The 22,271-nt window shown below is 52.8% G+C and overlaps 3 protein-coding genes across 3 annotated transcripts; 2 read left to right on the top strand and 1 right to left on the bottom strand.

Moving 5' to 3' along the window:
• Positions 1–627: 627 nt before the first annotated feature.
• On the top strand, positions 628–7,207 carry LOC131206582 (acetyl-coenzyme A synthetase). Its single transcript, XM_058199188.1, has 7 exons — positions 628–1,131; positions 3,791–3,986; positions 4,057–4,290; positions 4,360–4,823; positions 4,885–5,053; positions 5,120–5,309; positions 5,375–7,207. Exons 1-7 carry the CDS (start codon positions 821–823, stop codon positions 5,815–5,817), a joined length of 2,007 nt encoding a protein of 668 aa, XP_058055171.1. The 5' UTR covers positions 628–820; the 3' UTR covers positions 5,818–7,207.
• Positions 7,208–7,821: 614 nt separating this feature from the next.
• Positions 7,822–8,990, top strand: LOC131213895 (inositol monophosphatase 1-like). Its single transcript, XM_058208113.1, has 3 exons — positions 7,822–7,963; positions 8,024–8,523; positions 8,591–8,990. Exons 1-3 carry the CDS (start codon positions 7,901–7,903, stop codon positions 8,850–8,852), a joined length of 825 nt encoding a protein of 274 aa, XP_058064096.1. The 5' UTR covers positions 7,822–7,900; the 3' UTR covers positions 8,853–8,990.
• Positions 8,991–10,647: 1,657 nt separating this feature from the next.
• LOC131216847 (ecdysone-induced protein 78C) lies at positions 10,648–21,547 on the bottom strand. The gene is made up of 5 exons (XM_058197224.1): positions 21,142–21,547; positions 16,649–16,936; positions 11,430–11,836; positions 11,091–11,366; positions 10,648–11,028 (listed from the first exon to the last, which is right to left on the bottom strand). The coding sequence occupies exons 1-5, from the start codon at positions 21,545–21,547 to the stop codon at positions 10,648–10,650; spliced, it is 1,758 nt and encodes a 585-aa protein (XP_058053207.1).
• Positions 21,548–22,271: the final 724 nt, after the last annotated feature.

The following is a 22,271-nucleotide window of genomic DNA, read 5'->3' as shown; positions in this document are numbered from 1 at the left end:
GGGGAAACATGAATGCCAATGAAAAAATAAGGACGAATCGTAGAAACCGACAAGCCAACGGTTGATGGACGGGATCAGAGTGTGTGAGTCCCACAGCGCACTCTGACATTCGAAAGTGATAAAGAGGATTCGCAGTGACGTAGTAACCCACACAGTAGATTGTGTGCCGCTCTGCACGCATTACAGAGAGCAGGCTGAGCGCGTTAGAGAACGCACGGCCCGCATATAACAACTCAGCGCGGCTCCTAGTAACACTCAGTCTTTTCGAGCGACTGCGAGCGGAACACCGATTAGCGTTCTAGCTATTGTTCCGACTGTACCGTGTGAACTCTTCTCCGAAGGCGTAGATTGTGAAGCACACCTGGCCTCAAGGCGCGAGACCGGGATTAAACGCACTAACGAACGGACGGATTCGCTGCCTCGTGGGAATTGTGAGAGCGAGTGAGAGAGACAGAGAGAGAGGTAGCAAAAGAGTGAGCAAACGGTACGCGGCATTGTTGACTTACGAGGTGGACGAGTGAGAGAGCGAGCGAGCGAGTGAGTAAACAATCCCTTTTGCTCGCGACGGAACCGATTTTTGCGACTGTCCGCGGTCAGTGCCGATCGATTGCTGCGAGGAGTGAAACGTTGTGAAGGCGCCTCCATCAGGTGCTCTCTGTATGACCATCCTTTAGCAAGTGGCTTCTTGAACCACACACGCGCTTAGGCTAGTGGATTAGTCGTGGCCATTGTCGTGTCGTGCAGTGTGCAAGTGTGCGGCGGTGCTTCGAAAGAAAGCGTTCCTGGAAAACCCCTCTGAAAGTACTTGAACAAATCGAAAATGCCCTCGGAACCGCAAATCTTCAACCCACACCCGGAGGTGGCGGACAAGGCGTACATCAACAGTATGCCGCAGTACCAGGAGTTCTACCAGCAGTCGCTGGAGAATCCCGGCCAGTTCTGGGCGAACGTGGCCAAGCAGTTCCACTGGGAGACACCGTACGATCCGAAGAACTTCTTCTCGTACAACTTCGACATCTCCAAGGGTCCCATCTTCGTCAAGTGGATGGAAGGTGCGTCGACGAACATTTGCTACAACTTGCTCGACCGCAACGTCAAGAACGGGCTCGGCGACACGGTGGCGTACTACTGGTAAGCATGGAGGCGCCCAGTGAAGGACGCAATAGGATTATGTAACAGGAAGTAGCTCTCATTGCGTTCGAGGGGGTTTCGCGGGGGTTTTCCAGCGTCCGACTGGGAAAGAGAGAGAGAGCGCGAGAGCGTGAAAAAGAAGCACCGAGACAGAGTGAGAGAGGCAGCGCTGACATATCCCAGCCCGGAGCGGAAAAACCAAAGCATGCCTTTGTTGCACCGTTTGGGGCAAGGACGCGACTTACGTCAGTTTCGATCATTGATTTTTGGGTTCTGCCCACGTCGTGGAATCCCTCCCCAGAATTGCGTCTGCCCTCTTGTCTGCCGTTGGCGAATGTGTGCACTGCTTCAGAAACCGCAGAACCTTTGGGTCTGAAGTCGGATTTCTTGCGCCACAAAGTACGTCCAGAGCGCGACGGCCACCGTTGGGGACAACACCAATGAATAATTGAAGGGAACGGAGTGTTAATTCAGGTCGATTTAATTCGCTCTCCGCACCGGGAGGTCGCCAGCGTAAAGCCCCGAAACGGAAAACGGAGCCCCAAACGGGCGTGTGGCGGCCCCACCGTTTCTAGGCCGACCGCGAGCGATTTGAATCGCCTCTGCATCGGGTGGTGCAAAAGTTCAACCGCACGTACGCGGATCCCTACCCGTTGCTCCCTCGTGTTCCCTCGTGCTTTCCATCGAGTGGCCGCACGGTTACGTGACCATTTCGGGGCGCACAGGAAGCACTCAGTTCCATTCTCGAACACTTTGTTTTAGTGCACTTTGCAACCCGCTCGGCACCGACGGAGAACGTATCCTGTAAGAACCACCCAAGGACGAGCTGCCCTCTATCTACTGGGTTGCGCACGGCACAAGGTCAACGAGAACTTCCGTCTACTGCTTCATCTGGCACTACAAAGTGTTCTTCCACGACTACAGTTCTACGGTTCTACATTCTCGTGGCGCCATTCTAGGTCTACAGGTGTTCAACCCGGAGGGGTCCTTGAATCCGGCGCACGATTCGCGCTTTAATCAATCAGCATCGCAAGCAATCGTGCATCGCGTTCGCAAGGTGAACTCGTACCTTCGGATGCATGCCCAGCTGGTGGCCCCCTGTTAATCGGGTGGCCTTGCCGTGTTAGAACGCACCGACACGGCGCATTCGACGGTGGAGTGTGAGTGAATGTCACGCATGATGTGTCCCGAAGCCCCCCATCTCATTTCAAGTCGCTAACTTTTTACGCACGCATCGGTCAGTTTGTTTACCTATTTCGCAGGCTAGGCTTTTTCACCGTAACTGACCAACTTCCAACAGCCATCCGGATTTACGTCACTGATGGCACCGGTGCCGGGCCGTTTGACGTTGGCTTATGGAAATGAGCTCATGTGGACGGAAAACGAATAAAAAAAATGGCCACGAAGTTTAAATAGAGGCACCTGGGTCGGGCGCATCACTTCAGCCCAGTACTTGAGCCGGAGGTCTGAGTGCTGTTCTCCGTGTGAGAGCGGCCTTGGGGGTGAAAGGAAGCTATTGTTTTTGAGAAGCTGCAAATGAAAAGGCTGCACGTGACTGGGAACTACCGGACCGGGTGACGATAAGTCTAGTGGTCACGGGGCTCTCGAGAAGATCTTGGTTCCTCCTTCCGGTAGGTACCTTTTCGTGGTAACACCGAACCATAACTCGCTGTAATCATGTTGCTTCAAAGCACCACGAGGACACCGTGAATCAATTTGGTCACGCACGAGTTGTTAATGAGGCTCGTTGACGGTGCAACAACGAAGCGCTAAATTGTGGACACAGTTTTCGAATGAAAAATTCAACCGCTCCTTTGCGGTGGCGTGATTTTGGCTCCGATGATCGTTCGTTCCAGGGGTTAGCGGGGGTCCGTGGGTGATGCTACGGGTGAGTGTTACGTGATAACGGCCAATTTGTGCGCGCTTTTCTGCGATCCGCCCCGCCGCCGGTTGCATGGGTCCGTTATCTGTCCCATTATCTATTAACTGTTAAATCACCCGACAACGCACGGGCAGTGATTTAGTGGCCGGTCCTTGACCAAATCGACTTCTTTAAAGTGCTTTGGCGTGATCGGTAGATTAGGTCCACTAAATACCGGACGCTGACTATTGCTAGACAAGTGAATCATGCAGTTAGCTTTAAATTTGTTTCAATGTTTCATTATACTTTTGACTTGAAACAAATAGCGAAAACAGCAAAAGGCCCAATTCGTTCCCAAAAACAACCATCATTTACTCGTTAACATTCGTAACAAACACAACAACTGTTCAGCGTCTTTAAAGCGTTTAGTCCGTTTGATTGTTGACGTCAAACAACGTGCTTGAACCTCATCGGCAAGCTCTTCGCACTTCGCGCGCAAACGATATGCGCAATGGTGGGACAAAAAACGGGCTCCCCCCAATATCAACGCTCTCGTCAAACGGTGTTCCTGTTCGATGGCGGGCGGCTGAACTTCAATTACCTTTAGCTGTCCCTCCGTCAAGGTCTCCGCCGGTAAGGTTGTCGAGGACGGCATGCGGTGGCGTCGTGTTGCAAAAACGTGCGCCGGGTATCAGCCAGATCACGTCACAGATTACTATCACAGTCACAGAGACGACGAACGGAGCCAAGAGTTCATCTCATGGGTTTTTTTTTGTTGTTTCCCGTTGTCCATTACAGGGAGGGCAACCATCCGGACGACCGGACCCGCCTGACGTACCGGAAGCTGCTGGAGGAAGTATGTCGCTTTTCGAACGTCCTGAAGGCGCACGGCGTCAAGAAGGGGGACCGTGTGTCGATCTACATGCCGATGACGATGGAACTGCCGGTGGCAATGCTGGCGTGCGCGAGAATCGGAGCCGTCCACTCGATCGTCGTAAGTTTTAATGTATTCCGGACTTCGGCTGCGCACGCGCTTATACCGTGTGTCCACTTTCGACCCACAGTTCGCCGGCTTTTCGTCCGATTCGCTGGCGGAGCGCATGCACGACTGCCAGGCGAAGGTGCTGATCACCGCCGACGGTGCCTGGCGGGGTGAGAAAATTTTGCATTTAAAAGAAATCTGTGATATCGCCCTGGACAAGGCGGAAGAGCTGGGCCACCACGTGGAGACCTGCATCGTGGTGTCACACATCAACCGGGTCACACCGGGCAAGGCGGACTGGGACGGTGCGTTCGACGTGAGTATCCTGGCCAAGGGGGGGGTTGACCTTTGACAGTGTGCCTTACCCTCCGTCCTGTCTCCGTAGACCCCCTGGACGGATGATCGTGATTTCTGGTGGCACCAGGAGATGGAGGAAGCGGAACCGGCCTGCTACCCGGAGTGGATGGCGGCCGAAGATCCACTGTTCATGCTGTACACGAGCGGTTCGACGGGCAAACCGAAGGGGGTGCTGCACACCACCGCCGGCTACCTGCTGTACGCGGCCACCACGTTCAAGATCGTCTTCGACTACAAACCGCAAGATATTTACTGGTGCACGGCCGACATCGGGTGGATCACGGGCCACACGTACGTCCTGTACGGTCCGCTGGCTAACGGGGCCACGTCCGTCATGTTCGAAGGCACGCCCTTCTTTCCGGACAACGATCGCTACTGGGAGATTATCGACAAATACAAGGTGTCTCAGTTCTACACCGCACCGACGGCCATTCGCTCGCTGATGAAGTTTGGCGACGAGCCCGTCCTGAAGCACGATCTCTCCACACTGAGGTACGTACGGTTGGGCTGGGGACCCTTGTTCCGTGGTCCGCTAATCGTTCGTGCTTTGCAGAGTCCTCGGCAGCGTCGGTGAACCAATCAACCCCGAGGCCTGGCTGTGGTACTATCGGTTGATCGGCAAGGAGCACTGCTCGATCGTGGATACCTTCTGGCAAACGGAAACCGGTGGCCATGTCATCACACCCCTCCCAGGAGCCACTCCGATGAAGCCGGGTTCCGCTGTAAGTGATTCTGATGCTCGTGAGGGTTCGTAATCGAAGGTTCATATGATCACTATTCAATTGCAGTCATTTCCGTTCTTTGGCGTGAAGCCAACGCTGCTGGACGAGAGTGGTACAGAGATCACGGGTGAGGGCGAGGGCTATCTGGTGTTCTCACAACCGTGGCCCGGAATGATGCGCACACTGTTCAACAACCATCCTCGCTTCGAGTCCACATACTTTTCCAAGTTCAACGGTTACTACTGCACGGGAGATGGTTAGTAGAATCGCGCGTAGATCGACCCGGAGAACGCCCTCATCCGAATGCCCCCTTTTCGATAGGTGCCCGCCGTGATGCGGATGGCTACTACTGGGTGACTGGGCGCGTTGACGACATGCTGAACGTATCCGGGCACCTGATGTCGACCTCGGAGGTGGAATCGGTGTTAACGCAGCATCCCCGTGTCTCGGAGGCAGCCGTCGTTTCGCGGCCTCATCCGGTTAAGGGCGAGTGTCTGTACTGTTTCATCACGCCGAACCAGAGCGAAGCCTTCGACAAGACGCTGGTCAACGAGCTGAAGGTGCTGGTACGGGAACGCATCGGACCGTTTGCGCAGCCCGACGTAATTCAGCATGCACCGGGCCTACCCAAGACACGCTCCGGCAAGATCATGCGGCGGGTACTGCGCAAGATTGCGATCAACGATCGTGATGTGGGCGACACTTCGACGCTCGCCGACGAAGCCATCATCGAGCAGCTGTTCGCGAATCGGCCTACCAACTAGGGAGCGGGCTCGGAGCGTATGCTTTAATTTTCTTCATCATGGCGCTAACATAAAACCTCATCTGGCTAAAGCTGCAAGTTTACTGTGCTAAAAAGAAAAACCAAAAAAACCAACACACAAATCGAATGCTGGACATCGGGGAACAAAATATGGCGCGCTACGTACGGTTAGCAAATGTTTGTGTTCCTGTACAGGATCGCTGTAAGGACGGGGCTGCAGGTCAAATTGCTGTTACAGAGATTGGCATAGTTTATCAACCGCTAAGTGGGCTTGAACCTACCGCAAAAACCTGCGTAACCCTGAGGGATACCTTTAAGTAGTAGATGTTATCGCACACGCTAACAAATTTAAGGCTAATTGTTTTAGTATTAAATGTTTGCTAGACCAGGAGCCACGGACCCACGGTCTGCGCTGTCGTACTGTTGGCAATCTCAAACGGATGTCGCTTTGGTAAAAATGTCGACGGAACCGGGAAGGGCGCCGCCGTTGGGTGGTGTTGTGGGATGCGATCGCTTGGCGATCGAGAACGGACAACGAGAATGCGGAGCATTCGAAGGATAAGTTGATCACACCCATCTACGCCCCGAAACATACCCCTCTCACATACCACACGAATCCATCGCATGGCCTCGCCGGAATCACGCAAGGCTATGTAGTTGTTGCTGGTGCGCTTTCTATCACCGTGATAGCATGTTTAGCATGCATAGGACAGCGTACGATAGTTTGCTTCCGTTTTGTTTACTTTTCCTCTCGTTATAAGTTTTATCACAAATAAACTCACTCACAAAGCATATATCCAAAACGTAGAGTACACTTCAGTCGCCATCACCGCCCCATGAACCACACGCACCCTGATGACACACGCTCCCCTTCACCCAGAGACCTCTGTTTGTAGAAGAATTGCTAACAAAATATGCTATCGCTCAATATCAACCACATATCAATGGGGAGGATCGTTCGTTGTTAGTGTCCGGTGCTACCGAAACGGTTAGATTTTATGAAATGTTAATCCCCTCTGTAGCGCCTGCTATTACTCACGGGATGGGTTTTCCCGTAGAAGGGAACACAAAAATACGGTTTCTTTTGGGTCCGAGGGTTGGAAATGTGAACGGCAAAAAAAACCTAACGTCTTACAACGCTGAACCGATACATATCATTGTAGAGTGTGCCTGGACGGTGGTCACGACGCGCAAGTATTCTTCCCCCACTGTGTGTAGATGGTTTTTGAAAGAATACTTTTGCAACGGAACACCGTGAGCCGGAAGTCCCAATCGGTCGCCGGCTCGTTCCCTTGCGGTTTTACTGTGTAACGCTGTTGATGCCACTATTTGCTGTTGTTCGTTGTCACGATTCTTGTATACAATTGGACTTATTGGAGCTCATTCCAAAGTGAAGGCAAAACAAACGAAACCCTGTACTGACCTAATGGGAATGGAATAAAAATACCACTGTATTATTGAAATATACATACATATTGGATTAGTTAGTATGTTTGAATTTTGTTTTATTGAATTATTTATTTTGCATCGCACACCACAGCACAACTTTGATGCTGATTCAGCTGTGTTTGCGGTTGACCATGGCGATAAGAGCAGCGTGACACAGTTTTCTCTTAAACCCTTATCGCCATCGCTGTAACCGCAACGCACCGGAAAGATGCAACCGAAATGCTGCGGCGAACCGTCTCACTATGGAAAGGCGGTCAAAAACTAACTTAAACACTTGAGGATTTTATTTTTCCTCAAATAGGTAAGCTAGCTATGAGCGATCCGAATTTTGAATCTTCCATGTCACGCCCTGAAGAAGAATGTCGATTCTTCCTCAAACCTAATTATGTCCGTCTATCGAGTATAAATTTCCCATAGTACGTTTCTTTGCTACTCGCGTCCGTGAGCCCTGTCGGCTAAGCTGAGATCGCTCACCACGCTCGCGTTTGACAGCTATTTATTTACGTTCTCTCGGAACCTGCTCGCAATTCGTACTTTAAAGCGCGCAAGTGTCTGATCGATTTTTGTCGGTGAAAATCGCCAATTAGCTTAATTCCGTTCCCGTGCTGTGTTCGTAAATCCACGTACATTCCGCCATGAGTCTGAATTTGGACGAATGCTACGAACATGTGCTGGGACTGGTGGAGAGCGCCGGAAGTGTAAGTACTAAGGGCTTTGGGAATTATCGATTCACTCTACCATGGCACCGCCTCTTGCAGTTGATCGCCTCGCGGAATTCCGACCGAAAACGGGTGTTGGAAAAATCCAGCAACATCGACTTGCTGACCGAAACCGACCAGCAGGTGGAACGAATGCTGATGGACGGCATTTCCGCCAAATACCCTGACCACCGGTTTATCGGGGAAGAAGAAACGAGCGAAGGCAAGAAAGCCGAACTGACCGACGCCCCTACCTGGATTATCGATCCCGTCGATGGGACGATGAACTTTGTGCACAGCTTTCCACATTCCTGCATTTCGATCGCCCTGCTGGTGGCGCAGACAACCGAAATCGCCATCATTTTCAATCCCATTGTCGGCCAAAAGTTTACGGCACGGCGCGGTAAGGGTGCGTTCCTGAACGGCAAACCGATCCGCGTGTCGGAGGAAACGAGATTTGCGTACGCCCTGGCCACCACCGAGTTTGGCACCAGCCGCGAGGAGGAGAAAACGGCGGTAGTACTCGAGAACATTGGGAAACTCATTCGCCAGATCCATGGGTAAGTGGGCCTCCGGGATTACGACTTTTACGACCCGACCACCAATCCGGTCCTCCTGTACGCACAGTATGCGCAGCCTCGGTTCTGCTGCACTCAATATGGCCATGGTGGCACTCGGTGGGGCGGATTTTAACTACGAGTTCGGCATCCACGCCTGGGACATTGCCGCAGGTGATTTGCTGGTGCGTGAGGCCGGTGGTGTCTGCCTGGATCCGGCCGGCGGTCCGTTGGATTTAATGTCCCGCCGGGTGCTGTGCGCTAGTACGCAAGAGCTCGCCGACCAGGTGGTGGCCGCACTGACGCAGTACTATCCCCAACCGAGGGATTAAGCTTGGAGTCTGCTAATGTACTTACCTCAGGAGACGACAGGTATATGCCAAGCATCATTACCGTTACAATTGTTTTAGCACCGGAACCACGCGTTCTGTGTATTTAATGTGTCGTGCAATAAATTAAACCTCCGCCGAACACGGCTAGACGAATGGTTATTTCTAAAAACATTTGCTTTTATTCGAACTCGAACGAAGCATTCCGGTCGGTCCGGCAAGTTACAGTTTGAATGGCCGAATTATCGATTCACATTACAACCCAAGAATGGCAATACACGGTTCCTTCCTACTCGCTTAAACAATCGTCAAATCGAACGCTTTACGAAGCAGCAAAAAAGCGGTGCAAACGAACTGGCTTACCCGGAACAAACGGAAGATGGCGCAAAGTCTCTGTGGCTCGCCGTCTGCAGTAGCTTTTGGACTGATTTCCCAGCGGAATCGGGCGAACCATCGCTTATCGATCGCTTCCGTTACGGCTCTAATCAAAGGCAACAAACATGTAACAAAATATTTGTATATATATATAAGTGTATAGTATTAGTGTACAGCTAAACCGTTAAAAATCTCGATCTCTCGCTCTCCGGCGGACGCCGGGAGAGTCCTGCGGTGCCTCTCGGTGTATAGATAGTGGTAGCTCAGATGGATGCGCCCCTAGCGGTCAGCAGAGAAGGTCAACAAAGATAAATAGCGCACAATAATCGTGTCGTTTTAGGCGGTTGCGTGTTCCCTTTGCATCTCGTTTCACCGTTTAAAAAATAGACGTGTGTATAAAAATGAATCTATCCGTTCCGTTTAAAACATCCAGCGCTTACAACCTAGGACAGTGCGCGCCGCATAGCAGTGTGGTTGTCGGTAAACTAAATGGCCGCCCCAGGCAGGCGCCCGGCCAGTATTGTCGTTTGAGAGAATTACGGAATACTCAATGATTGGAAGCGAACCCCGCCGATGCCGACGCATCGCACTTATTAAAATTATCAACAATATCTCGGCGCGCGCGGTCTCACCTTCTAGGGCCCTTCCGCGGACGGCCGCGCGGCTTTGCGGGATTAAAAGTACGCGGCGTTGCGCGCGCTAGGACCTTCTAAAATTAACATCGTAAAGTTACAGCACCAGTTTGTTCACTTAAGTGTTAAAAAAGTCTCAATTTGCCTATTATCATTATCCTTGCTTTTCGGTACTATGATTGTGCTACGTTTAACTATGGCCCGTAATCGCCCCGCGCCCCGGTCGGTTCTGCACCCATTGCTCTAGTTGTGCCGGGTTTTCGGGCTTCCGGGTTCGTGTAATTCATCTAACGCTGCTACGCGGACTACGGAAGGAGACGACCATTGGTCGGCTGCTACGCCGACCCGGCCCGACACCGGAACTGGGGTCTGTTTTTGGGGGGTTTAAAGCAAATGTTGTGGCTTACCGCCACGTTGTGGTTTGCGGATGGTGCTACTATTGCCCTCTGGAACGACTTTAAAGAGTCACACGGTTAGATAGCGGCCTCTGTGGCAGGCCGGACGAAGCCTAGGAATGTGGATGGTAGTTGTGGTAGTAGAACTTCACATCGATAATCATGATATGTTGATAGTAGTATTTAACTTTGATGTGTATATGCTGCTTGTAGATGTCACGGTTAAGTCGCGCAGCGCGAGACACGACTCCGGGTACGGTTTCCGGGGCCCCCTTTCTTCGGGGAATCGTGGTGGTGGCCAGTAGAAAATTTCACTCTTGCAACTGGGATTGTTTGAACGGCGCGTTCTTGGCGCGGACAGCGTTTTGGCAACTTTTCGGCTTCCGGGCCGACGGCTCACTGCAGATCCTCTTCGCACTTGGGCACGTCGAAGATTTCCGCAAACAGCGGCGGCAACCGGATGGTGTGCCAGTTCGTCCGGAACCACTCCAGGTGGCCGGAGTGCTTTTCGCCCAGCATGCGCAACTCGTGCACCTTAGCCTCTAGCGCTGGCATGATTTGCAGAGCGTGGCTGATGCCGTTCGCCCGCGACCTCGTGATTTGTACTCGTAGTGCTTCCGCAACGCACTCGCGGGTTTTGAGAATCATCTTCGTCTCCACCAGCCCGGGCCGGTCGGTCAGTAGGATGAGGGCCGAGTAGAGCCCGATTTCGGTGTCGCTCAGGCAGCACCCGTTCAGACCGCTGGTGAAATTGAACAGCGCGTCACTGTACTCGGGCTGCAAGTAAAGGAAGGATCGGTCAGAAACGGGACGTCGGCGGAAGCCCTGGCATTACCCACATCGTAGATCGTCTCCAGCTGTTGGCGGGTGATGTAGACACCGTCGTCGAACGTGAGCGTCGCGTCGCTAGTCGAGCGGGCCACGTGCGTCAGCCACACCTCGAAGAAGCCCAGCTTGATCAGTATCAGCTGATCGTCCTGCAGCAACGCCCCGAATCCCGGCACCCGTTTCGCGAACTCCACGATCCGCTGGACGGCCGGCGTCATGCGCATCGCGTACTGCTGCCACAGCCAAACCTTCTGCTCCTCGTGAGATTCCAGCGACTGCAGGACAAACTGTGGGCGAAGAGAGGGAACTACAGAAGGACTCTTCGGAGACTGGCACCGGCGGAAACCCACGTTATTCTTCTCGCTGTAGTTGACGAGCGATATCCGACTCAGGTCCTTCACCAGCTCACTGGTGTAGGTGCAGTGGCCCCGGTGGGCCTGCGCGATGCACTGGATGATGTCGTAGACGGACAGTTCGGGCGGAGTGAAGGTGAGCGAGTCGGGCAGGATCGTGTTGCCACCGGTCGAGGTGCTGATCTCGGTGCAGTTGGTCATCGGATTCGGATTTGGTGTGCTGCCACTGCTGGTGCTGCTGGTTGTGGTCGGAGCTTGGGCCACCGCCGTCGTCACCGCCGACGTACTGCAGCTCAGCTGACCCACCGTCGGTGTGGTCGAATTGACACAAATATTCATCGTTTCCTCCGGGCAGCTTCCTCCGGTTTCGCGCGACTTCTTCGGAACCCGACCGTACCGAACGGCTGCAAAATGGATGGCGAGGGACACGAAACGAAAACCACAATCATTAGTGCCGCACGAGACGCGACGGTAACGAAATCCTTTCCCGCGCAACTTTCGCGTATCACCACCGAGACCTCTTCAACTTTGCGCACCACATAATTGCTCCGTCGCCGGTGCAACGAATCGATTATGCACTTCTGTCCTGGCCTGTCCCGGGGTTCACTTTCATGGCGGCGAATGGTGCACGATAAAAAAGGGGGCGAAAGGCACACCAGAAGCAGCAGACGCCAACACAGCGTTCCCCGTACATTTCGCTGCCCACTTCAAATGGGCGGGAGGTTAAGTGTAGAAACCCGGCGAAGGAAGAATGGGCAAACCCGCCGAGGGAAAAGTGCAACTGCACGTTGGTCTATGATGCAAATTTCATTTTACTTCCGCATCGCATCGCGGTTCGCGGTTGGGCAAGAGACTGGAACGTTGTTTGAACTTTTTCACTTTCGCGCTGGCGTCGGGGGGGCGCCAAGAGATAAAAAGAGATAGTGGCCGGTGGTTGAGGTGCTGGCCGCCCTTTCGGTTGACGGGTGCTGCAAGAAGAAACCCCGGGTGCGGCACGGGAGACATTCTCTTTGTGCAACTTACAACTTACTGCACGCGGAAGTAACGCCATTGCTTTCTGTGCGGACTTCACAGGGTCTGTGAGAGGTGAAATGGGTGTTGCTTTTATTGTTGGACACTTTTAACGTAATTATTTGGGTTAAAATGGCTTTAATCGTAAAACTTCCCAGAAAAAGGGATGAAGAAATTCATATTGAAGCAAGCGATCTCCAAATTGCATAACTTTGGGCGTTTTGAGAACAGAGCTGTGCGTATTGCCTACATCCAGGTGCACTAAAGAAGCAATTGTCGGTTTGTTAGTTTGAATTTTAATGAAAACGGACAAAAAATCGAAAACTACGTCCCAATCAATTAGGAGGTGCACCGGAACGGGTCCACCAAGTGTTTCCCCCGTTTAGGGGCCTACGATGTAGATATGCAAAAACAGAATGACTAACTGACCCCCGCCGACGACGACGACGTTCGGTTTGGTTCGGTTCAGCGCCCTTTCGCGCACCGGGAAGTGTGTCATGCCAGGGCGGCACAAAGAAGTTCAAAGAACTCCAGCGCCATTTTCAACACGGAATGCAGTTGGGCCGCCAACTGCCCGCCAGAGAGGGATCATAAATTGCGCCAAGAAAATGGCAAGCATACAGCCCGCGGGTGAATGTGCATTACTTCATTGCAGCCGCAGCCGTCGGTTGGCTCGTTGGCAAAATTATGCTACGATAAGTTGGCCCGTCCCGACCGATGGCGGAAATGTGTTTACACCGCACCGGTGCAACAAATGTTGGCGTCCCGGCCCACACCTCCCCCCGGCTGTGGGGAAACGGGGGATTCGCAACGCACGCGGCCCTGGTTCCTGGTTGCGCTTTCGGTTGCGCTGTGATTTGTTTTCCTTTCGGTTTTCGGTTGACTTTCTTCGTCGTCGGGTTGGCAGCGACACGCGATGCTCCGGTTATCGTAGCCCCCCGCAGGAAGGCGCTTTTGTAGCGCCCTTTTGCCAATTGCATCACATTTATGCATTGCCCCGGCAATCCATCAACCGGGAAATGGGCGGCCCTGCGGTGCGGTACGGCCGCAACGATATGGGCACCGTCTGGGTTCTGTGGTCAGTGTGGACTCGGCGGTGCTTCGGTTACAATGCGCCAGGCCGATGGATTGTGTTTGGAGTTTGTAATGCATTAGAGTGATCAATTGTGGCCGTAATTTCCGAGCATCACGGAACCAACGGTCCCCACGGGAGAGAGACCGAGAAGTGGTATTAAAACATAAAATGAGAGGGTTCAGTCACATGCTTCAAGCTAAAATGCGTCAGTTAGAGAGATATTTTTTGAGAAAATAATATGCCTTGGTCCTTTCTTCAAGGATAGAAAATTGCTTCAAATGCAACATTTGTTTCAAGTAAGAAGCAACTCCTTAGAAGATAACATATTTTTCATTAAATAATCATATAAAAGGGTTTAATTAAACGAGCTACGAAATGCATTTAAAATTGGCCAATCCTATAGGAAAAAATTCTGCAAATTATGAGCTGATACCCAATAATCGAACGTTGTACTCATCATTTTTGCTTCGCGAGCGATGGAACATTATCTACGCGCAGTCCTCGTTCACTTGACTCCTTGTTGGGCAAGGACACGTACACGAAACTACCGAACCAAACCACCTTTCTGAATAACCATCTCATAAATTCCCAATTCACTGAGAACGAACAACGGTAAAACAAACTAAAAACCGGATAATTACTCGTTACATTTTGCTGCACGTCAAACTGCATCGCGCTAGCGCATACTAACTCCGGACCTCTCCGGAGCACCGATTATGCCGTACGTAGGATTCTGGCAGGACACTTTCACTTGGCCGGCACAAACAAGAAAACCCCCTTCAAAAACACTCTCACTCAATCTTCGGTGTGACTCAACGCGTCACACGCGAAGGTCCACTTAACACTGGAAGCGTATCGCGCCGTGTCCCGCCGAACGTACGCCGCGTGCCTGTGTCTAGGAGAATGGCCCGGACCGAACCGAACTGCGCCGCATAATCTGCCCTAAACCACACTCCTAAGCCGCGTGCGCCAGCTGCTCGAAAGGATTGGCTCGTCGGGCGGCATAAGCCGAACTAAATCGAAACCGTTTCGCAAACGGCCGACGGCCCTTATTGGCCACCAGCCCCCGCCCAACCCGGCGAGAAAGGTGAGTAAACACACAATCCGGAAAACACGGCTTCGGCTCACACACTATCCACACTATCACTTTCCTTCCGCCTTCGCTCGGGCCGCTCGTTGCATCAGCTGCGGGTGGGGTTTGATGCAACGCCGATGCACCGAAAACCTGCACTTCCGGCAAAGGGGCCGAACCGAAACGAGCAGCACACAGCAACGGAACCCGGGACGCAGTTCCCGGCCGCCAGCTTCCGGGGGCTTCAAGCCGAGGCCGACGAGCGGGACAGAGCCTCTTGCGCCTGCTGCACTCGTCCAACCGCCGTATCGCGGGGTCGGAAAACTTTCTCCTGCCCGGCCACAGACGACACAGACTTGCAGCTACCGATGGGGGGCCTTCACGCCAGAAAGTGCATGCGATGCGTAGTGCGAAGTGCACGAAAAGTGCGATAAAGCGAACCGAAGCCGATCCCGGCGAAGGAAATCCCACACCGGGCCACCGCGAGGTGTCTTTCTCCGGTGCCAATAAAGGGTGCATCGTGTTGTCGGCGGCGGCTCGGAAGTGCTCACCACACCGTGACACACCGTGAGGGATCGCTTCCTATTGCCCTCCTTTTCCAGCGGCCGGGCGAGGCTCGGGCTATACAAGGGGTGAAATGCATCCCCCCGATGCACCGGTGCTCTCCGCTTAAGAAAAGCCGTGGAAGATTGCTCTTTGAGCTTCGTTTGACAGTTTCTCTTGACCTTCGGCTCGCGCACCTTTCGCCAATCTGTCCCAGGACAGTGGGCTGGTCTTTGATTTGATCTGTCCGATCAATTTCCCGAATCACGACTGCTTTCCGTTGCATAACTCGCTTAGGATTCGCTTTGTAAGCCTTTGCCATTTTAATGTGACCCATTAAAGTGAATCTCATGACATGACCAGCCGACCGGAGCCTGACGAGACGTATTCGCTGCACGATCTTATAACATGCGGATCTTCCTCTCGGGCGCGGCCAACAGAGATAGAGTCTTAGATACTGCGCTCTGAGCTTCTGAAAACACCCTTACTTTATTGCAATAATCCTGTATCGAAGCGGTGTCCTCAAACATCCCTCAATCCATCCCTGTCCTGCTGACGGTTCCCTGAGCACCACGCAACACCACGTTTGTTCATTGTTGATCCTCCGCAGTTCAACGTCGTGTGGGCAAACATCATAAAAGCGGGCGTAACGGTACCGACGGAGCGTCAACAACAGTTAGAAGAAGCGCTCTGGTCTCCCGCAAAAGCAATTACCGTGTTTCGTGAAATCTCATTTCCTCCGGATAGTGCGAAAGGACCAACGGACGCCGTCGGGGAGGCTGGGAACTGGTTCACGGGCGAGCTTAACGAAAGGAAATCAATAATTGGGAACGTTTTGTTTTCGGAGCGCTCCTCGAAGGGAGCGCTGCACCCGGAAACCCGGATAGCACGCCCTGTCATACCCTTTAATTTGCGAACCCAGTTCGGCCGGGCAAGCCAAATTTCACAGGGTAAACCGGGTGGCAGAGAAGAGGGCCACGATGAAAGGGATGCAAGCCGCGACCGACGGGGGAGAGAGCCATAAAACCGGTGTGCAACGGCACCCATCATCGGCCGTTACACGCGAACTGACCAAGCCAAGCTCCCCACCCCGAGAAGGAAGATTATCTTGAGCGCTCCGCTTAAGACGGGTGCAGAGTGCATTTGCCCTGCCGTTCGTCGTGACGGGACCGACCCAAACAAACAGAAGCACAGCCCTTTAGCCGATAGGGAAATCATGGCCCTCCGGTCCGGGTCCCGTTACGCGGCGTGGAAGGCAGCCATGCCGAGAAAGAAAACCCATCGGCCGGCGGTGTAAGAAAATTGAAAGTTTTGCCAATCAGCTCCGCCGACACGCTCCGAGAGATGGAAGGAGAATATCCAGTTTTTCGGGTTGAGTTTTTCCGGTTTTTCTGCACGACTAGACATCGGCCTGGTGGTTGCGTCATGGCGCCAGTATTGCTCAACCCCTCGAGATTCTGGATGTAGACCGGGCCCGGACGCTAGATGAAGGATGCCCGTCCCCGCGGTACTTACAGTCGCGGCTCATCCCGACGGAGAGACACTTCTTGAAGCGACAGTACTGGCAGCGGTTGCGGTTGAGGCGAATCACCAGACACTTGCCGTCGCGCAGACACCGGTACTCGATCTGCTTCTGGATGCTGCGCCGGAAGAAGCCCTTGCAGCCCTCGCACGACGTCACCCCGTAGTGGTAGCCGGACGCCTTGTCGCCGCATACCTTGCAGGCGACGAACGTTTTCGAACCCGCCGTCGTCGTCGTCGTTGTCGAGCTGGCGTCCGCCGCACCGTTGCCGCACTGTTGATCTGTTGATGGGCAAACAAAAGTAGCGATGAAACAAAGAACTCGCGTTATCATCCGCCGAGCCGAGTCAGCGGAACGCGATTACACGCAGCATCCACATGTATCCCAGTCGTATCCATAAAACATCTACATCGGTCCCAGCGCGATCGTGACCGATCGTGACTGTATGCTAATTGCGCACCGGCGTAACATTGACCCCCGGGCGGCGGCGCCGCAAGGATGCACAATTTATGCAACGGCCACCGGCCGGCCGGCCGGCCAATCCCTAACCTATCCCTACGTGCGACGCACCTTCGCACCGAGCCCTTTTGGCGCGCGAAGGCATGAAACTTTCAGCAGCCTGACCGCGCTGCGGATGAATATGTATGGGCTGCGCTCGCAACTGCATTCGTAATCCAGCGCGTTCTAAGCGCACCGAGCGATCGATCGATTACCATTCGGAAGCCCCGTTTAAATCGGTTGCTTTCTCTTAAATATTTTGAACCAACTTTCACGACATTCACACCCCAAAAAGGTTAGGGGCGACCAAAACCGCCGCAGAAAAGGGTGCAGAACGCTTCCCGAATGTCATCCAAATCGAAGGAGCTGATGATGAACTGTCACAAGGAACAGTTTCATATTTCGGTGATCAGTTCTAAATGTAGCCATTGAATGAAAATGTTAAAATTTAGCAATAATGCAAAATAATGCAAAAATTCAGCAAAAATGCAGCAACATAAGAAGTTTTCTTCTTGTTGGGTAAAACGAGAAGGATGGACGTTAAGATAAAATATTGATAATGTTAGGGGCATAAAGAGAGAAAGGGGTAGAGAAAGAGAGAGACAGAGAGAGAGAGAGAGAGAGAGGGCAACATAGAAATAAGGCACACGCTTATTGAAACACAAGAAGTGCTTTGTTCTAAACGAGGAAGTTAAGCAGAGAAACCTTCAAGCAATATCCTTGAAGGTGGTTTCAATGGAAAGATTTAAAAAAACTTTGAGCACGTGGCTGGTACATAAATTTCGCAACTTGTAACGCGTCTATTGCTCACTACTCCGAATTTTGTCTGTAAACATATCACTTTACAGAGTTCCACAAGCAAACGTTCGGGATGCAAACATTTTTCAAGAAAAAAGCCTTTCAGATCATGCCGCTAAATAAAAAAGCCCAAACTGCCCGATTCACATGCCCTAACACATGATTAAATTTTAACGTCCAATCATAATCTTCCTCTTCCTTAAAACGAGTTCTTAATTCCATTATGTTCCCATGTTGCCAAAGGTGATTGAAAATTGAACATAAACCCACGCGTTAATGTCTTACAAATGTGGTCGATTCTTTCCATGGCGGAGAAAAAACGGAGGCACTTTGGTTCTGTTTGTGGAACCAATAAACTGCAAACTGCACTCGTGGTGCACATCTGCGGGCGCAACAATATTGATGTTGCGGCCAGCAGCAGAATAATCATCGATTTCATCAGGGAACACGCAGCCCGCCGCGCTCCGTATCATACCGAGAACTTTCCCGTCCCCCGGGCACCCACGAAGCGCGTTATCTTTATGTTTCACCACCACCAGCCCCACCATCACCCGCGCGGCCACGTGCATTTACAATTGCAAATATTTCAATTTCAAATCCATTGATCAACATGATACCCGCTTTTCTGCTTTCCTTACATTTCTGTTCCTTTCGCGCGGTTCGTCGGAGGCGGCCCGGGACCAATCCTCCTATTCCCCAGCCCGGGCGGCCCTTTACCCCCCCACCCCCGTTTGGCCCGTTGGCATGGTTCAACCCGGTTCTCGGTTCCGTTCTCGTCGGTTACCTCGGCGAATCGCGGCGAATTCGAGCACCATAAACGGCCAAAACAAACGCAACACGCGACGCGGCAGGTCGCGGTGAGGGCAGACCGGGGGAGTTCAATGAACTCGCAATCCGCTGTTTTTGTTTTGCTCCGCATTCGTGTGCCATTAAAGTGCCCGGGTGTGCCCGGGGCTGCTGGGGCTGGGTGAGGCACTGAGAAGAGCTGCAAGAGCTTCGGGGTGCACAAAGAGAGAAAGAGCTTTCCGCAGCATAACCGGGACACCCGGGGCCGAGAAATATCTGAGGCGTGATTTTTCCCGACTTTCACGCGAATTTTATTACTTCGGGAGCATCATATACTTTAGCTAATAATACAACTATCGTCCTTTTCCCTGTGCTGTTCACAGTATTTGTGTTTGGCTTGAGATTTTCTGCTTAACCAAGGGTTTATCAAACTTTTTCTTTTTAATTAACGAAAAACACCAAAATAGTAATCGAATCGCACTGAAACCCCAGTCAGTCAGCAGACAGTCAGCAATACGAAAGGCAGCCTCATATTGCCAAACTTATTGTGCCTTTAACTGCTTTCTTTTTTAGTTGTTTTTTGAGGAATCTTCCCGTCGGTCACACAGAACTTCTTCGGAAATGGCCCTCAAATGCTTCGTCGTACTTATTGTTAAACTCAAACATTTATAACGGTACCGGTGGCTTCTTCTAAACGTTACCACAACAAAAAGCTCACGAGTCCCGCATAGAAATTGGCCCCAGTTTTGCTCCGCAAACGAGCGAGGACGACCTGATGCTGATGATGAGAAGCAGAAAAAGGTACTACGCGGACGCTCGGGGGCGCAACAAAAAAAAAACAAGAAACGTCTAACCACACAGATATTCATCATCTTAGATCATCACTCCCCTTTCGCACATGATCACGAGCAACGCCACAGAAGAAAACGGAGCCCGCAGGGCGGGGACCCTACGATCGTTTCCAGCACAAAGCGCCCCCACCAGAACACACGGTGTCGGGGGGGGGGGGGAGGTGTGCGTATGTTTCATGCTCGCACAATAAATCGGCATTAAGATCCAGCGCACCAGTCAGTGATCCTCGTTTCGAACCCTAACCGAAGATCGAATCGTAAGCGAAGCTTTTGCTGCCAGACTCAGGAGGTCCCCAGGCGTACCTCGAACCACAGGAAATCAACACACGCTGCGTCTTATCACGTTTTGCCGTACGTTCCGATGTCGCTGCCATCCGTTCGCCAAACGGTCTCCATTCGATCGCGGATTTGACGCCGTCATTCGGGCCGTCACGTCATCAATTATGATAAGTTTGCCGGGCTCTTCCCCATCGGCCGCGTAATCCCGATTATCTGGCCCACGGATTGGGCCATAATTTTGGAGGAGGCTCTCGAAACATTGGGGGCTTTTTGGGGCGCGCACAGGCTGAGGTCCCGTTAAGCATCGATCCGGGTAATCATCGATCAGTGAGTGGTGGCCTTTTGTGTAGTCTCTCTCTCTCGCTCGCTCTCTTGCCCTTTTGTGTGCGCGATATCACCGTGTTCCAATCAGCACAGCTCATAATTAATGAGTTATGCTCGGGTACGGACGAGCGAGGTGATCGTTTCTTCCGTCGATCCTCGCCCGCCGTGTCTATTGATGGGCTTCTATTTCTCCCATCTCTACTCCGTGTTTTGTCGTTTCTCCCGTCTGTCTTCCTTTCTTGATGGCTAGGCACAACCGGGCTGCCTCCCGCGGTTAATGTGGCCAAATTTCGTATGCCGCTGACGTTACTACACGTGCATTAGCATCGGGTTCGCGGGTTTTGCAGTTGCGCCGCGTTGGCGCGCCGTCACGGGCGCCACTGCAGAAGCCCAATTTTCAGTGCAAATGGGGAGGAATTTTAGATTTTCGGACACTCTCGGAGCTAACTCCGGCTCCGGCGAGTTCGCTTCCCACCCGCCCGTTCTGGGCTTTCGCTCCGGGATAGGTCCCGGGCACCAAACCGGGGAGTTTGTTCTTGGTTGGTCCAAAAAATTTTATGTACATAAATTTCCCAGGAACACCTGGAACTCGGTTCGGGCGGCTGCCCAACACAGGCCCGCCCGCAGACAGGGAGTTCTGCGTCAGGACACGAATTTCAATTGTCCATCCAGAACGGTCGGTCGGCCCGAAATTATCATTGGACATTGGGAAGTCAAGAATAGTTTTGGCACTTTTCGGTGACCTGGGGACACAGAGCACCACCATCGATTTACAACCGCACAAAGTTCAACGGAATACTTTTAAACTTTGGCGTCCGCCGTGCCCTTTCTGGTCGACGGCGGGTAGTTAAAGAGCAAACGGCACAGACGACTCCAGTTCGCTAGGAACTGGAGTAGAATGGACTCTCGGATGATTCTAGTGACGGATGCCCTGAACTCGCCCAGCTTACCAACGGGAAGTCCGGCACAGGAGCGTTGCAGCCCGACGGCGGCATCATAGTTGGACGAGGACACTTTCATCCTTTCCACGGACGCCGTGTTCGTGGACGAGATCAGCAGACCGCCGGTGCCGGCACCGGTTGCCAGCGAGCCAACCGGAGCCCTCATCGTGACGATCCCCAGCCCGAGCCGGCACGAGGACACCTGGGGGCTGGGCGGGGTGTCCCGGGCCGGCGACTCACTCGACTCGTGATCGCTGAAGCCGCTCTGCGTGTTCGAGTCCTCGGGTGTGTCGAAGAAGTGCAAATTAAACTCGGACCCGGTGTCGAAGTTCACCTCGGCCAGATCGTCGTCGATCTTGGCCAGGGCTGGGCTGAGCCCGGTTCGACCGGCCCCATCCAGCGCGTAGATATCCATCACGCTACGGCCCGGACAGCGGACAATTGACTAAACTCAAACCTAGTAAACTTGGGGCACTTGGAGACATGGCACTGGTTGGCACTCTTCGGTTGGCACTTCGGTTTCAAACACTGCACCCAACGGAGGCACCTATGCTAACGACGATTCGGGCATCACATCACCGGGGGCACGCGGCAAAAGAAATCTGTGGTCAGGACGCGCTCGGATCGATCGCACCGCCAAAGCTCGCCAAAGAACTCCGCGACTTCTTACGCTCGGCCGTCGCTCCGCGTATCATCCATTCTGGTGAGAATCTTAACGCAAACTGAAGCAGCACGGCAGGCAAGAAAGTAAACACCGCTTAATCCAGTCCACTGCGCCTCCCCCCGGGGGGACCTGAGCCCAGGACCGGGACTCTCGGCGCTGCGAAGCGCGCTGTGGCTCTCGCGCGCGATCGTGCCTCTCTTCGGGTGCGTATTCGTACGTTTAGGACGTAAATGAGGTTGCGCCATCCACGGCGTCAGGGAAAGGCAGGGCTAGGGAAGCGGTGCCAGAGTGGGACCTTCAGCTCCACTCCAGCGAGGCTCACGTTTCTATGCTGGCGATCGGTGGCGATATCGTGATCTGGACGTCGAAGGTTCCACGTACTGCAAAATTGGGACCATTTCACCCGTTCCACCGATCTGGAAGTTCTGTCAAAAGTTTACAGAAGCTTCAAGCGACTTCAACTAAATTGTGGAAC

The sequence above is a fragment of the Anopheles bellator genome, chromosome 1 (genome assembly GCF_943735745.2).
Source record: "Anopheles bellator chromosome 1, idAnoBellAS_SP24_06.2, whole genome shotgun sequence".
NCBI classification, from domain to species: domain Eukaryota; kingdom Metazoa; phylum Arthropoda; class Insecta; order Diptera; family Culicidae; genus Anopheles; species Anopheles bellator.
Note: the sequence above shows the minus strand (reverse complement) of the source record. Positions and strands in the feature narration are given on the sequence as shown.

Bases quoted from the DNA above. Each gene is read 5' to 3' on its own strand.
- LOC131206582 (XM_058199188.1), top strand. From the start codon at position 821: ATGCCCTCGGAACCGCAAATCTTCAACCCACACCCGGAGGTGGCGGAC. The intron at 4,824-4,884 runs GTACGTACGGTT...CGTGCTTTGCAG, and splicing joins CACGATCTCTCCACACTGAG to AGTCCTCGGCAGCGTCGGTG. The intron at 5,054-5,119 runs GTAAGTGATTCT...ATTCAATTGCAG, and splicing joins CGATGAAGCCGGGTTCCGCT to TCATTTCCGTTCTTTGGCGT.
- LOC131213895 (XM_058208113.1), top strand. From the start codon at position 7,901: ATGAGTCTGAATTTGGACGAATGCTACGAACATGTGCTGGGACTGGTG. The intron at 7,964-8,023 runs GTAAGTACTAAG...CGCCTCTTGCAG, and splicing joins TGGTGGAGAGCGCCGGAAGT to TTGATCGCCTCGCGGAATTC. The intron at 8,524-8,590 runs GTAAGTGGGCCT...CTGTACGCACAG, and splicing joins CTCATTCGCCAGATCCATGG to TATGCGCAGCCTCGGTTCTG.
- LOC131216847 (XM_058197224.1), bottom strand. From the start codon at position 21,547: ATGGATATCTACGCGCTGGATGGGGCCGGTCGAACCGGGCTCAGCCCA. The intron at 16,937-21,141 runs GTAAGCTGGGCG...GCCCATCAACAG, and splicing joins CTGTGCCGGACTTCCCGTTG to ATCAACAGTGCGGCAACGGT. The intron at 11,837-16,648 runs GTAAGTACCGCG...TCCATTTTGCAG, and splicing joins CGTCGGGATGAGCCGCGACT to CCGTTCGGTACGGTCGGGTT.